The sequence below is a fragment of the Haemaphysalis longicornis genome, unplaced genomic scaffold (assembly GCF_048455015.1).
Source record: "Haemaphysalis longicornis isolate Haplotype H1 unplaced genomic scaffold, Haemaphysalis longicornis Haplotype H1 scaffold_4, whole genome shotgun sequence".
NCBI lineage: Eukaryota > Metazoa > Arthropoda > Arachnida > Ixodida > Ixodidae > Haemaphysalis > Haemaphysalis longicornis.
In genome coordinates this window covers 6149678-6165737 of record NW_027526361.1, presented here as the reverse complement: position 1 = coordinate 6165737, position 16060 = coordinate 6149678, and the positions used below count along the sequence as shown (strand labels likewise).

The 16060-nt window shown below is 47.1% G+C and overlaps 1 protein-coding gene across 6 annotated transcripts in view; it reads right to left on the bottom strand.

Annotated features, from left to right (window-relative positions):
* The window catches only part of LOC144178171 (CLIP-associating protein 1-B-like), a 208316-nt gene extending 197844 nt beyond the window's left edge, over nt 1-10472 (bottom strand). For 4 of the 6 annotated variants that reach the window (XM_077705786.1, XM_077705789.1, XM_077705788.1 and 1 more), the window contains exons 1-3: nt 10283-10471; nt 2555-2822; nt 905-983 (exon numbers count right to left, since the gene is read on the bottom strand). In XM_077705786.1, the coding sequence (XP_077561912.1) occupies nt 905-983; nt 2555-2740 (265 nt within the window). In that variant the 5' untranslated portion in view covers nt 2741-2822; nt 10283-10471. Of the gene's footprint in view, nt 1-904; nt 984-2554; nt 2823-10282 lie in introns of all 6 variants that reach the window. The other 2 variants (XM_077705787.1, XM_077705791.1) reach the window with 1 other exon arrangement.
* Nucleotides 10473-16060: the final 5588 nt, after the last annotated feature.

Sequence of the window (16060 nt, the reverse complement as noted above, 5' to 3'; positions counted from 1 at the left end):
AAGTTTCCTGCAAGTACACCTGGGAAATTTAGCCCTGCCAACTCTGCAGAGACCATATTCGGCAGACCATCTCTGCCGAGTTTTCCACACACCAGGAATCTCGTAGGACCAAACTTCAAATAAGATTTGCTCGCAAGTTGAAATTTCAAGTGCTAAGTTATTCATCACCTAACAGCTTATTTTGGTGGCCATAAGACGGCTTGTTCTTTCACTTTTGCTCACGGCGGACTTTGTGCATCTCTGCAGCAGAAAAAAAAAGCTAAACGTTGAATTTCAAGTTCTCCCTCACAACACAAAGACATGGCAGGAGTAAAATGGGCCAATTCAACAGGCACAGGGCTGGGAATTTGACGTGCAGTATGCACAAGCAACAGGGCGAGAAGTGCACAAGGAGTGGGGCAACGCTGACTGTTCGATGGAAGAGATGACAACAGGGAATCAACCACAAGGGGAGTTCAGCTGAGGCACAAGTGGGACAAGAGTGGCAACACAGGATGCCGGATTGAAGAATGAAGAGGAGACTGATGGGGAAGGAACAAACAAATGCATAAAATTCAGGCTTCAAAGTACGACATAGGTGGCGACAGCAGGTACTACAAGACCAGTTTCACTTTTAGGCTCGCCCTTGACAGTCTGCTGAGGCTTTTCTGCACATCAATATTGAGGTTTTATTAAAATGCAATTGGTACATAAAACAGTGACGTGAAAGTCTGATAGCATATGGCATAGAAGGAGGCCTCAGGGTATGGAGATCCCAGAACGGCCGTGCTAGCACTCAATTCAATGCGGAAGGGTGATGAGGGTTACACTCACGCATATCAGACAGGTTCAGCACACAGACAGCCATCGCACTAACAGCCCCCTCTCCGTTGAGAGATGCAAGAGAAAGGGCGGGACAACACACCTGTTGATATATATGGCCGGAAATCCTCCTTAAGCCTTTCCACCAGAATGGACAGGATTTCAAGTCCATTTTGGGCCACCTAAAAAAGAAGAGCCCAAGAAAGTATGTGGACATTGAGCAACTAACGTTCCTTGACAGTAACACTAAGAAGACACAGAAAAAAACTTTTCGGTATGTCGCTGCTTAATTTAAGAAATGAGCACTGCCTTTTTGAAGAACCAAAACGTTGCCAAAAAGTAACTTTGCTGTGTTAGTTTCATTTCAAATCTACAAGTGTCAAAGATGGTAAATTGCAAAATGTCACAGTTGTATGTTTAGCATTTACTCAGCTATAATCGTGACCACTTTCGTGCGTGTTTTATAACTTGTAGCCTTACCTTGCCAAAAAACTATTTTTAACGGGGTCAACATAACTGCAACTGCTTTGAGCACTCACTGATTGGCTAGTGCAACAGAACCTCAAAAATGTGATATGAAGGATAGTGCTCAGAGAGCACACCATGGAAAACTTCGGCACACATAGCACAGCTTCAAACTTCTGCCACTTGAACAGAAACTGGTTGTGCATTTATGATCCATTCCATAGAAAGGCATGCAGCAAGATTTCGCATACAAACTTTGGCAAAGGTTTGCAGCACATGTAGACCTGCCCTCCTACCATACTAGCATTCTTGCTTTCCTTAATATCCAATTTTCATACTTTCCTCCTCCTTTTTTCTTTCCTACCTCCTCTGCTGTTCCTTTCATAACCTCGGTGCACAGGTTAAAAAATTTAAAAAAATTACGTTTAAGACCAGTCATTGCCTGCCTCAAGCCAGGATTTGAGTACTTGAGCCCTCATGATTTGAACCCTTGTGACAAGCAGTGCTAAAGAGAAGCACAAGGCTACATGGCCACAGAAGCAGCCTCGTCTGGCACCGCTTTTGCCAGCTTTGTACGAAGAACCCTGACAGAGCCTTGGGAGCGTTCAGTGTCCCGGATGGCCGGACATGAAAGCAATAAAAACGCTCACACAAAATTGTCCCAGCTGGGACCTCAGTGCAACGCATGCCAGCTGACTGCACACCTGGTAGCGCACTGCAACACTGCTGTCACACCTTTACAAAGCAGTCCAGCTACAGCCTCAGCAAACTGCAGCAAATAAATCTGGGCTGATAAAAGCAGCAAACTTCTCTTTAAAAACACGCCTGGCAATTTTCTGCAGATTTCCTTCCCATAGTATCATTTTTTCATCTCTCTTCAACTTTGCTATGTCACCACTAATTTTCCTGTCAGAATATGAACAACAAAATGTCCTTTCTTTTTGTAACAAGACTTAGCAAATTACTTAAACAAAACAACTGCCTTTGGTTGCTCCGTTTGCACTCTTCACAATATTTAGCCAAGTCTTAGGACCAGTTAGAGCCGGGTAACAAGTTTTTTTTTTTTCTTTCTTAGTAAGTGTAACAGAGCTTACAGCAAAGAATAAAGCAAATATTTCTCCCTTCATTACTTGGATTAAAAGGGTGTGTGGGCTCAGAAGTATTTTCCCGTGCAGTACATAATCAGCATATCAGAACATTTAAAACACCGAATTGCTGCGCAACTCAACTCCGTTATGCAAGTGAAAGATTGCCAGCAGCCAAAGACCCCTCCCTCTCTTCGTGGTACCTTCGAATTGCTGCTGTTGAGCCAGGCGACGAGGCAGTCGACGATGGCGCCCATCTCGCTGGTGTCCACCAGGCTGAGGGGCTCCTCCAGGTAGGCCAGGATGGTGGCCCCCAGCTGCAGCCGCTTCTTGGTGTCCTGGCTGGACAGCTGGGGCAGGAACTGCTCCAGCCCCGGCACCAGCGCCATCCTCCCGGCCGCTGCTGCTGCGCGATGATGCCCGGGGGCCGAAGGAGGGGGCAGGCCGTCACCAGCCCGGCCGCTCCCGGACCTGCGCGCACGCGGTCACGTCACCCCACCAGCTGAGCTTGGCACCAGCCTGGCCGAGCACAGTCAGCGGACAGTTAACCCACCATGCCACCGACATACGGCACCTAAGGAGCGACAGGCCACGAATTGGCTTTCCCTTCACACAGCTTCATGCCAGCAGTGAAAGGTTGGCAAAGCATGCGCTTCTTCTTTTTATTTCAGAGCTTTCACTCCTGGCTGTCACTCAGCAGACGGGCCTCCTAGGGCAGCTACGAGTCTCGCTCCCTGCCTCTTCTACCAGCAGCCCCCCGGGAAAAAAGCAGTTTTGGGAGCAAAAGAGAAGCTGGCCTGCTGAGAACACACAGTAGTTGCCATGGGTGAAGAACCACCACACAGGCAGCACCACATGCAAAGAGCAAAACAGGGGCCCGTGCTCAACCACTCCCACAGCGCTTGCTCTTGAGGCCTGCCCCGGAATCAGTGTTACTTGCTCAATGCAAATGCACCATGTGGCTTATTAAGCAAGAAATCGGCTGTCAGTGGTGCCTGTAGCAGTGACAGGGCTCCTCTAGGCAACGTCGGGAAGTACGCAGAGCAACGTGGAAGGCGACCGCACACCGGTGGTGGCAGCCACCGTTCCGAGTCCGCCCACCTATAAGCCAGGCCACAGTGCACAGCGGCACAAGTCTCACGAATATCATCCAAGTGATTCCAGTCAGCAGGCAACATGCCAACACAGAAACTCCAAAAATAACAAGCACCAATTTAATCACAAACTCCTTTTTGCACTACTGTCTATTTTTAGTGCTAGAAAACTATCATTTGGCAGAAAACAAACTTGGCCAACTTCCAACTTTAAGAAAAAACAATGCTGATCAATAATGCTCTACTTGGACTTCAACCGTTTCTTCTATGCTAATACCTCAATTCTTTAAAGCAAAGGCAACATTACTGAGTTATTTTGCTATGCAGAGCTTAAACTAAAACAACCGTAGTTGAATTCGGAAGAACCACCTTTATTGACCTAGTATCGAGTGAAGCTACAGCAAGCAGACAAATATTAAGATACAGTAAAATGACCGTGAATATAACATTTGCTACTGTGAAGGCCTGCATGAAAGAGAATGCAATTAGCATGCCAACCTGCCAAATTAATGGAATGCCAATGACAGGACAATTACATATGCGCCAGGTTGCCTTCATGCTACGTGCCTGCATAGTCTGGCATAACCCTGTTCATCCTTGTAACTATTCACCCTGTTCACCTAGCCAGACTTAAAACAAAACTCCATGGAGTGAAATTGCAGACAAATTGTTTTAAGGACTAGAACGATCAGGAGCAAGAAGTATGTACACTGCATTTGTCTCCACTCGCAGTGACTGCCCACATTCATGTTCACTAGGTGCAAAAAGACAGGCAAAAGGACGGAGGTAAGCACACACAGGGCGCCACTCAGAACTGAAATTATTTTGAAAAGAATGAGCATACATACACACTCTCGGCACACGTCACACATTGACACGATGAATTGCATCACATGCTCTCATCTGTTGAGAACTGTTGAACTTTGGAATAACTTATCCGGCGACATACATTCTTTGCCCTTAAACGAATTCTTGTTATCCATAAATACCCTTTGACAGTTTATATATATATATATATATATATATATATATATATATATATATATATATATATATATATATATATATTTATTATTATTTTTCTTTTTTTTTTTAATGTTTGCTGTGCACAGTATGCACAGTATGTTTGCTGTGTTCTGTTCCTTGCCACCACGACCGGCTTTCTTGCCACCATGTCTTCATTATGCCACCATGTGATGCCATGTCTTGCCACTTTGTATTTTACTTTCCTCAGCAAAGTATTACACCATGTTTGTTTTGTACCGGCCTGTTCCCCACTCCTGCCATAGCCCTTACGGGTTGCAGTATGTATAAATAAATAATAAATAAATAAATCTGAACACGCTACTTCTTGCTGCAATAGTGCTAGTGGATGGCTGGCTGACACATTTGTCGCCTCGTTTTCTGACCACACGGCAATGTTTGGTCCACCACCTGTTTGTACAAACACAAAGATCAAAGAGCCAGGGAATTACTCGAAGCCCATGCAATCAGAAAACGAGGAGACAAATGCGTCAGCCAGCTGTCCCTTGCACTATCGCAGCAATTAGTCGTGTATTCGGATAAGAGCACGTGACGCAATTCCTGGCATCAATGTGTGGCATGCGCCGAGAGTGTGTATGTACGTTTACTCTTTTCAAAATAATTTCAGTTGTGAGGGGCACCCCGCTTGTGTTTACCTCCATCTTTTTGCATTTAGTGAACATGAATTTAAACCAACATGCCCAGTTATTAATGCATAGCATTCTTTGCCAAGTAGCCCCACAGCAAGGACCATGTAACACCCTGCATTTCTACAATAATGCAGATTTCGCGCAAGTTCCACCTGTAATCATTATAATAACAAAAATGGAGATAATTGGTAGAACGAAATTTTGAAAAAAAAAAACTAAAATTTTGTGGAAATTTCACCTGCAATCATTGTAAAGCGTAAATGGAGATAATTGGTCAGACAGGATTTAGAGAAACCAAGAAATTGTCTGCAGAGAACTCACACTCAAGACAAGCGGCAAAAGAATGCTACGCATTAGTAGTACATTTTCTGAATTTCTGCAGATTTTTTTTTGTTTCGATGTATACATCTCTAATAACGGACTAGCCCAACAGTTTACATTTGCAGTCTTGCCAGTGGCTGTCTAAGGTGGCATGATAACTACTGTGCGGCCTGGCTTGTTTGTTTCAATGGGGATGCTCTGCCATGTTACGAAAGCAAAGAGTGTGCAATGAACATACAAAAGCATACCGGACTCAAGCCGCTAAAAGCTGCAAGGGTTGAGCACTAGAAGCCAACAAGCAATCAATCCAAGCCGGCAGATGGCACAGAATGGACCACCAGGACAAAAAGGCATAAAACTACAGTACTTTTAGGGGCAAAGCCCTTTAGGGGCTCGGGCTGTCGGCGTCTCCTGCCATCGTCGTTTCCTGTATTCATGGTACTAAAACACCAGGACACTCATTTTCCCAAGCCTCGCGCTAGAACGTTTTATCTGCGTGGGCGAAAATGCATACTAAAAAAACGTACCGGGACATTGATTTTCCAACGCCTCGTGCTTCAAAGACAAGAGACTTTTACAGCAAAGCTGTATACCTCTACCCCCAAACAATTTCATCTCCGTGGGCAAAAACGCCAAGGCGCCAAGAATGCACTCATACGCTGCATGCTTTGCCGCTCCCCAGGTTTCACGTTAGTGGAGATGGCCTGGGATTTTTTTTTTTTTTTTCATGGGAAGGGGGGGGTTGATGCAGAAGCCAATATACAAAGCTAATTTGGCAACAGGTTCGTTCATTTATTTATAAACTGTTCCAGTAGGTACACCCGCCCAATTTTTTACCAATATCATGGGAGCGTCGACCGTTCAGTCGATCAGCGCCGTGTGATGGAGTGATACGGCAAACTGGGCGAGAGTAGCCACATGCGCACTAAGCAAAGGACGCTGCTGCCGTCATCTGCTAGGCTGTTCCAAGAGCAGACAGCCGCCCCCGATTTTTGTTTTTTGCTAATCACACTGCCTGCCATACTCGAAATTCTTCTTCAAGACCAGGCCGTGGCGCCAATTGAAAACCGAGTAATCAGAATGCCGAGCGCAAGGTTCGTTCAGCGCAAGGTTCGTTTGGCAACGCTGATTACACTGTTTTTAGTTGGCGCCACGTGCCTGGTCTTGAAGAAAAATTTCGAGTATGGGAGGCAGTGTGATAAATAAATAACGAAAATCGGGGGGGGGGGGGAGTCGTCTCCTTTTGGAACAGCCTAGCAGATGATGGTAGCAGCGGCCTTTGCTTAGGGCGCATGCGGCTACTCTTGCCGAGTTTGCCGTATCACTCCATCATACGGCGCTGATCGGCCGAACGGTCAACGCTCCCGTGATATTGGTAAAAAATTGGGCGGGTGTACATTTCTGGGTACTCTTGGAAGCATCAGTGCTGAAGCTGCACAGAGTGCAAGCATTCAGGCCAAGACAAGCAACCTGTTGAGTTGTCTACTCCAAACAGAATGGAGCCGAGAAGTACAATCATCCAGGTGCTGAATAAAGTAGATTAAGCTCAAGTTCTCGTGCTTGCCAGGAAAACACGCCTGCAAAATGGTCCAACCCAAAAAGAACCGAACAGAAGGAAAAACGTCAAACCAACTTTTGCAGTGGCGTATGAGTAGCCAGGCTCAATTTGCGAACTTCTCCCTAGGCCACTTGGCGACCACAGAAATAAGTTCACACTGTCTCAAACAGCTATTTTTTGCTCCAATGCTAGCTGGAGTAATTCACTAGAGGAGCTACACCACTACAAAACTGACAACAAAGAAAATCTTCCCCCCCAGGGTTGCCACAAAAATACTGGTCGTCGGCAGCGTAGACTACCACACACCACGACCAAAATGCCAGCCTAAACCAGTCGCATCCCTGCGCAAACTGATCACATCACCCCTGAGGATGCTTCCCCCATGCTAATACGTTTCTCTACAGTTTACAAGACAGCCAATCCCCCCCCCCCCCCCCGGTAAACGCTAACTGCCATGTTTTCACTCTCGTGCTCCTCAATGCTGGTGCACAGCAGTACTCAAGTGCAAAGACCGAACTTTAGAGCATCATTTGAATAAAACCTACAAAAAGCACAAGGAACTATTTCTATTCTTTCAACATTCCTTCTAGTCCCTCTTTCCCCTTGCTCCGCAAATAAATTTATGAAGTGCCTTCAACAGAACAATTTTTTAGTTAATTTCTCCTGTTATAAAAAGCTTCAAGAAAAGAGCTTTCAAGGTTTGGCTGCAGCTACTGTTTTAACTGTCGTTTAACTTCAAACGATGTTAAATAAAAACTCAAGTGCTTAAACCTCAGCTCAATCCCGTAGTTAAACGATGCATAAGCAAAAGCAGAAAACTGAACACCAAGCTAACATGGCAGGTGAAAAAAAATAATGATAATGCTAATAAAAATCAACTGCCACAAATTTTTAACGATAGAACAATCAAACTACAAAATTTTAAACTGTCAGAAATACGGCAAATACAGTTGGCCTATTAAACAACTGCTGTTTAGGTTCAACAGTTTAACAGTTTTGGTTTTGTGCGGAAAATGACAGCGCAAAGAACTTTCTATACACTCTGTACAAAACAAACTTGGTCTCTCTAGTTCTTGTTAATGAGATCCTATAGTTATAGCTAATGAGCTTTCATCATTGTTAAATATTATTGAAAACTTGATGATGTTGCACCGCTGCCTCGATGAGTGTTTGACCAAAGCTCAATCAGAGAACTACCGTACATGTCAATTTCACTCCCACACATTTTTTCTCTTTGTTCGAAGTTGTTTGTATGCCATGTTTAGACTTTCCACACCCCATTGTGCGGTTGTCACTGTGACTGGCACTGATGCAAAAGGCGGAAGTGGCAAGAATTCGCAGCCTTGTTCAGCAAACTTGCGTCATTTGACAGTCAGCCTTTTCCCTGCAATGGCTGAACCCCCATCCGTGTTTACGACGTCCACAGTTATAATTCTCGTTCTAGACAAGTAAGTCTGACACACAGGGCAGTTATACTGTAGGTGCTTTGCCATTCTATTACAATACGTCGCTATGCATGTTTGTGATCAGATGTTTATGACATGTAGCAGTGTTGACTGTCCATTTTGAGGGAACAAGCAGTCAGCAAAGACCACACGCCTGTGGGTCTCCACTACTCAAACAAGACCATGATCAAATGCCTTTGGGGTTGCCACCGCACCAATCAAATGGATTGTACAACAATGGAGGCGCCTTGAGACAATTGATCATAAGAAGCCATGCGAGCCACTTTGAGCACGCCCGGCCCATCGTGCCATTACAGGTGCAACCTCACCGGAGGCCGCGACGAGCACACAAGTGCCAGGCGTGACAGGAGCGTCCGTGACCCACATCATAGCCAGGAGGAGAGTATCCACTGCAGCGCGCTCATATGAAGCGTGTCAACGCTGGGATACGTACAAGACAGCGCTGCTGAGGAAGCAAAACGCGGAAGTCGGCCCCGCGTGCACAATTGGCGAGTCGACCACACGGAGCCGCGCGTAGCTCGTTCCGAACTCTTCGCGTGCCTGGTCCGAGGCGCCGCGGACAAACCGGCCGGAGGAAAGCGACAGCCGCGGCAGCCAAAACAGCAAGCGAGAAAACCGATGTCGCCTCCGCAATTCCGCGCGCTTACATGACGTCAAGGGGCCCTGCCTTACTTGGGAATTTCGCGTAGTACACCATGGCCAAGCCCAACGCGGGGCCGGCCGAGCACGGTGCGCGCGATCGGTACCTGCGCTAGCCTGACAGTCAACGCACAACCTGTTGTCGGTGCACCAGGTGAGCTCGGGCTACACCCTTCGCGAGGGATGCGGCCTCGACAGAATCAAGCGCGCACAAACGCACAATGGTGGCGGCCCTTCTGCGTGCCCGACGGATGCATGCCGTGAGGAGTTCACGCCGCATTATTCACGGCAGTTAGGGGCCAACCTTTCTGCGCAGCGTGTCGCCCTTTGACTAGCTGGCAGGCAGGCTGCTTCGCTACACAATCGAAAAGCACGCGAGCGCACCGTCAAAACGACTCGGTGCGTTGTCTGCATAGTAAGAGAAAATGCGTCGCAGCCACAAACAAGTACGCGTAAATACGAGCTCTCTTGCGAACAGTGGCCTTGAAAGCGCAGAGTGAGAACTTCCATCAATGAAACGGCGATTAACGAGCGTAATCAAATGCGAAAACACTGAACACCGGAACCGCAAACGGCATGGGAGTGACAACTGCCCGAGGGGAACGCCGGTGAGCACAGATAGAACGGGAGCAAAAAAAAAAAAAAAACGCAAACCTTAAATACAGAAATTAAGTAATATTCGGATCCTGATAGGACCTGATTTACTGGCTGATCAGGTTTCGATATGCGAAATTCGATTGACAAGAGTTGAACAAGACGTCTACTCTGTTCGAACAGTGCCACTTCGAAAGAACGCCCTTCCACGGAAGGCATGCAGCTGCGTTCACACGGCTGAGAAATAAATGAAAACTTGGAAGTGGCCGCGTTGCTAAATAAGCGTTTTCTATTTTTTAACTTCCATGGATGGAGAGGAGTGGCGATAAACCGAATGTTTTTGCTGTTAAAATCCGGCGTCTTTCAATCCCCGACGCGCCTTCGGCGAACTGCACGACGTGCCGCACCTTGGCGAAGAAAAAAAAAAAAGTCGTTTTTGAAGGGCAGGTGCCCTGATCAAACGCAGTGGTGCAGAGACGGCTCCTATTTCACAGCAAATAGTCAGGAGAAAAACAGTAAAGCTGAACTGTAGGCTTACGTCGAGTGAGCGCACGCACTGAGCGGCTACAAGAACGTTTTTACTCACCGCGCCTTCGGTGCACTTTTCCAAACGTCTCACTCCACAAGAACGACACCTTTTCACACACGCTTCACCTTTCTTTCGTGTTTTTCTTGAGTAAACCATTAAAATTCAGGCGTGAACCTCAACCGACTGTGGCAGCAGCCCCAACACACCTACGACCCACCGTACCGTAGCGCTAAACCTAGCCACATACGGCCAATACGGCCACCAAATTTTTATGACGTCAGTTACGTGCACGCTGTTGTTGCGGCCAATCGCCAACCGAGGACGCCACATTACAGACCTTCAAAGCATAGAGCTCAAAGCGCTCAAAGCGCGTTTACTGCCTTGGGGTGCTGCAAGCTTCATAATTTTTTTAACAGAGAAGCTGTCTAGCAAATTGCAGTTTTTTGTGTCCGCAGTTTATAATACCCAGAAATTGCCGAGCGCTCGCACGTGAGCGCGGGCCTCGCGACCACCGCCCTGTAGTTAACAAAACCAAGAAAGTGCCTAACGCTCGTGTGTGCGTGCCTCGCGACTGTCCCCCGCGCAAGTTTGTCAAGCCAAGTATACCCACTTAGGGAGATTGGCCAACATTGCCGCGACCTCCCGTGCGTTAACAAAACCAAGAAAATGGCTAGCGCTCGTGTGTGCGTCCCTCGCGACGACCGCCCAGCGTCCCCGGCGCACGTTTGTTGAGCCAGGCATACCCACTTAGGGAGATTGGTTAAGATGGGCAAAAAAGAGAACTCCAGCGTTCGCCGTAATCGTGGCAACACTTGCTCGGAACGAGAAAGACGCATCATAGCGCACGCCCCTCCAACCAATTGGACCACAGATATCCCTAGGACGTCCGTTTTACAGCCGAACGTCCTCGTCCTGCACTCGACTTCTAGCGGACGTACTTCGGATGTATTTTTCTAATAAACGTATATATGGTCCCATCAATAAAGTTCGCTGTACGCCCATCGTACGTCTGTATGGTTGAGCCAATATTCCTCGATTATGTTTGTAACTTATCGTAATTAGCCTCGAGTTAATTATGTTATCTATTATTTTGCTGCCTGCAGGTGGAGGCAAACATTTTGTCAGCTCAGAAAACAAATGTAATAGCTGTAATCCTCGCGTCAACTTAATGTAGTTATGTTCGAATTCAAAAAAAAGAAAGACAGCAGATCTTGTACAGTTTAATAAAAACAGTTGGGTTGATATACCATGTTGCATAGTTTGATTTGCTGCTAATTAGGCTAAAGAGTATTTTTTAAAATTTTTTTGTAACAAGTTTTTCTTTTGTGTAATGCAAAGCCAACACTGGTCAAGCCATGTCAAGCCGTATAGCCATTGCCAATTTGCCATTCACTTTAGTGTGCAAGTTGCGAAGCGCCAACTGACTTCGATTATCTTGAAGAAAGAAACCCTGCTGCTTTCTTCTAGACATCTTTTTGCGTCCTCAACGAAAGATAAGACATTTTTATAAGTGCCGGTGAGTGGGGAGGGGACGGGGAAATCGTTTTTAGCTTTCCGTGTACTGCAAACGCCGTACGCTGTGCCGAAGCTATAGGCAAAACTGGCTCTGCGCGTTTTGAGTGACAGTGTAAAAACGCGATCATCTTTTCTTCGCAAACATAGGCGCGTAAATTAGCTATACCGTTTCCTTAATGCTATCAGCGGTACGTGCACGTACTCTCGTTGAAGGAGAAAATTGTTGAGCATGCCCGCGTTCGCATTTAGCCCGGCGCGGGGCGACTTGGCTGGACAGTACCGAGACGCACCGTGTCCGTCGTAGGAAAGCGGGCGGCCTCTTTGGAAGAGTTTGGGAGACGTACGATTGACTCACGCCTAGTCGAACGGATTGTAAATATGAGATCGTTTAAGAAAAATGAGGTTGCAACAAATGAAATCCACGCAATTCTGACAGCTCAAGCAGCAAGCAAAACACGGTCCCGACTCAACTGCCGTGGCTTGTGTCGTTGAGCGACGCATGTCCGATAGCTTCTTGTAGGTAAAATAAGGGCGATACGACTACATAACTAGTATTAACAGCAACATGGGGCCCGTCTACAAATCGGTGAGTGAGGAACAGGCGGTATCAGTGAGAGGGACAACAACGAAAAACTCGAAACAGCCAGCCGCATGTACTGGGAGCCCAGCTTTAAGGTCCCTTACCCAGCTTGACCTGCTGGCGCCATCTATTGAAATGGCGTAGTGGTAAAACCAACGCCTCCTTTAAACTATATGCCTGGAACGTGAGCCGAAAACCTCCTGCCCATCTCTCTCCCAATCTCTATTTCCCCTAATGATGATGATGGTTAAAGGCCTCCCCTTTGAATCGGGGTGACGGCGTGCGTACGCCATCTAGCCTATCTTAGTTGTTTGAATTTAAATTTAGTCCCTCAACTCGGATTTCTTTTTAATTCTGCCCTGCCGCTACCCCTGGCTGGGATGTTATTTTATCGACTTCCCAGCTTTTTTTCCACCAATTCTCTAGCCGCTGCTTAGTAATAAAGCATTGAAGGACTCTGGTAATACCCACTGCTGACCAGTTAATGCTTCCATCGATTGCGAAGCCCAGTGCCTCAGGAAGTAGGACTTTCTCCCCAATTCTGTCCGGCTGAATCTTTTAGCATCCTATTACTATGTGGTCGATTGTTTCTTTATCCCTGTCACATACAACACATGTCTTATCCTGTGACGAATGTTTGCTCATGTAAGTTCGAGTTCTCAAGCAGCCAGCCCGCGCCTCAAAGAGCAACGCACTCACTACCTTTATTGTTGTCATAAAAGTTCTCAATCCGGATCTCTTTTTTGCTTGCTTTGTAGATTCCCAGCGATCCCTTCTTTTCCATCCTCTCTTTCCACATGAGCGTCTCTGTTTCCTTAACTTGCTTTTTAACTGCCCCCCCTTGTTTATTTGCCGCGGTCAAGTTATATTTAGTCGTCAGCTTTCGCGTCCTCTTCCGCCATTGGGTGTCCACACTTTTAAGGTACACGTACCTGTGCACTCTGGCTGCCCAGTTCTCATCTAAATGTCTAAGCCGCTCCTCAAAACGTATTTTACTTTGCGCTTCCCTCGCCTCAAATGAAGCCCAACCCATATCGCCTTGTACCGCCTCATTTGTAGTCTTACTGTGAGCTCCCAGTGCCAATCTGCCGACTGCCTTTTGGTTAACCTCCAGTCCCAACCGGATCTCGGACTTTAAGCATAATACGGCATTAGAGAACGTGAGCGCCGGCACCATTACTCCTTTCCAGATGCCTCGCACTACCTCGTACTTATTGTATCCCCAAAGTGCTCTATGTTTCATTACTGCTGCATTTCGTCTCCCTTTCAGTTTGAGGTGTTCATGGGCATTCAGGTAGCCTTTTCCTTCATTAAGCCAGATCCCCAAGTATTTGTACTTATTTACTACTGGTATGGCTTCCTGTTTAATTCTTATTGGCACTGTATGAGCTTCCTCGTTGAACACCATGACTCCAAATTTCTGTGGGTTAAAATGTAGGCCTAGGTAAGTTGCCTCATCACCACAAATGTCGGCCAGTTTTGGAAGGTCTTCCGCATTATCTGCCAGCAACACTATATCGTCCGCGTACATCAATCCCGGAATCCGTTGCTCCATCAACTCTCCATTGCTTCGGTACGACAAGTCAAAGCCTAATCCACTCTCCTCCAATCGTCTTTCCATTCCTCTAATGTAAAGTGTGAACAGCAATGGCGAAAGGGGGCACCCCTGTTTTAAACCTCTTCAAATGTACACGTGCTCTGTGCCTGTACGCCCTTCCCATGTAATATGCGCCTTGTTATCCTCATATATTGCCCTTAGCAGCCCCACAAATTCTGACCCAATCCCCTCTTTTTCCAGTATAAGCCACAGCAATCCCCTATCTACGTTGTCATAGGCTCCCTTTATGTCCAGAAACAGTAGCCATGTTGGTCTGTCCTGTGCTGCCGAAATTTCGATGGTCTGGGTTATTACGAAAATATTGTCTTCTAAGCGTCGACCTGGCCTAAATCCGTTTTGCAGTTCCCCTAAAATACCGTTACTTTCCACCCACTTCAACAACTCGGTTTTGATGGCTTGTATAGCTAATCTATAGAGCACTGAAATGACTGTAATCGGCCTGTAAGAGCTTGCCTTGTCCTTCTCTCCCTTGCCTTTATAGATCAACCTCATTCTGCTTTCGCGCCGTTGCGTGGGAATCCTCTCAGATTTTATAGCGCACTCGATGGCTCTATACAAGTGCGTCTTTCCCGCTGGTCCCAAATGGTTGATAATCTCTATGGGATACCATCCGGTCCTGTTGCCGTACTTTTGGGAACACTGTGTTCTGTCTTTTTCCAGTCCAACAATTCGATATTAAATTTTTCATCTGTCGCTCTTCTATTGGCCCCATGTGTCCGAGTGGCCGATATCTCGCGTGTTTGGCCGAAAGTATTTGCTATGACTCCATGTAGGTATTTTAATGCGCTGTCCCCCAGGAGAACGTTACCGTCCCCATCCTGTATCTGAGTCTGCACCTCTTTAGTCGTCGTTCCCAATGCTTTTAAATGATTCCAGAATTTTTGGGGGGCGCTCTTATCCTTCTTACGTATACCTGATACCCATTTCTCACTCGCAGTTTTAATCTTTGCTTGTACTAGTTTTTGCACCTCAAATTTCTTTTCTCGGTACCGGCTCCACCGTAACTGCACCTCTTCATCCTGATATCCCATTTGTTTTGCCTTTCTGTGCAATCTAGAAGCCCGTTGTCGCTCTTCAATAGCCAGTTTAATTTCCTTGTCCCACCAGCTTCGTGGTTTCCTTTTACCCCTCCAGCGGTTTTGTTTCCTTACTTTGTATATTTCCTTCTGTATACAACTCACAACCTCGTCATATTCCCACACCTTCGTGGGCTGGGCCTCTAATTCTCTTTCGATGCTATTGACGTCTGCTATCTGCTTTTCGCTTAATTTCGGGAGCCCGACCTCCGGTGTTTCCTGCCTAGCCCCTCCATTGTCAAATTTCAGAATTATACGCCTGTGGTCGCTTCCCAGGCTGTTTTCTCCTTCTTCATCTATCGTCATTTGGTTCAACCGCTCGTACGTGCGCTCCGAGACCAGGCCGTAGTCTATGCAAGACTGTCTATTGCCGCTTTGCCACGTTATCTGCCCGTCGCATTTATGCTCCCGGTTAACTATTACCAGTTGCTGTTCTTCACACATATCTAGAATTATTGCGCCGTTATAGTCCGTATATCCATCTAGATCCTCAATGTGGGCATTTAAGTCTCCTACTAATATCACCTCACCTTATTCTTTGAATTTCTTTATGTCCTTCCTGAGGCAGTCCACCCATTCTTTGTTTTGTTCTCTGGTGTCATTCCTTGTCCATAGGTAGGCCACTCCCAACCGTGTCTTTTTTCCACCCACCGTTCCACAAATCCATAAGTGCTCCTTGCAGCCCTGATTCTCCCTTTGCCAATTCTCTCCTCGCCTAATCAGCATCGGTGGCTACTGTCGGTGGCCAGCGCCTCTCGCGGCAGCCGCTTGAAACAACCCGCCTCGGCCACGGCCGGGCTAGAGAGGGAGCGGCGCGCGCTGTCACGGCCGCTGGATGAGAGGCGCACTCATCCAGCGGCCGTGGCGCTGTCATACGGCCTTCGCAAGAGGCCTAGTTCCTGTCTGCGGCCGCTGCTAGGAGCTGGCGCTGCGGGCCAACCCTGCGGACGCGCTCGTCTCCCACTCCGCGCGCGGGCGAGCTATGCGCGGCCTCTGCTCTTCATTTCTTTATTTTTCTCTACAATCACCGCTACTGGCGCACGCAG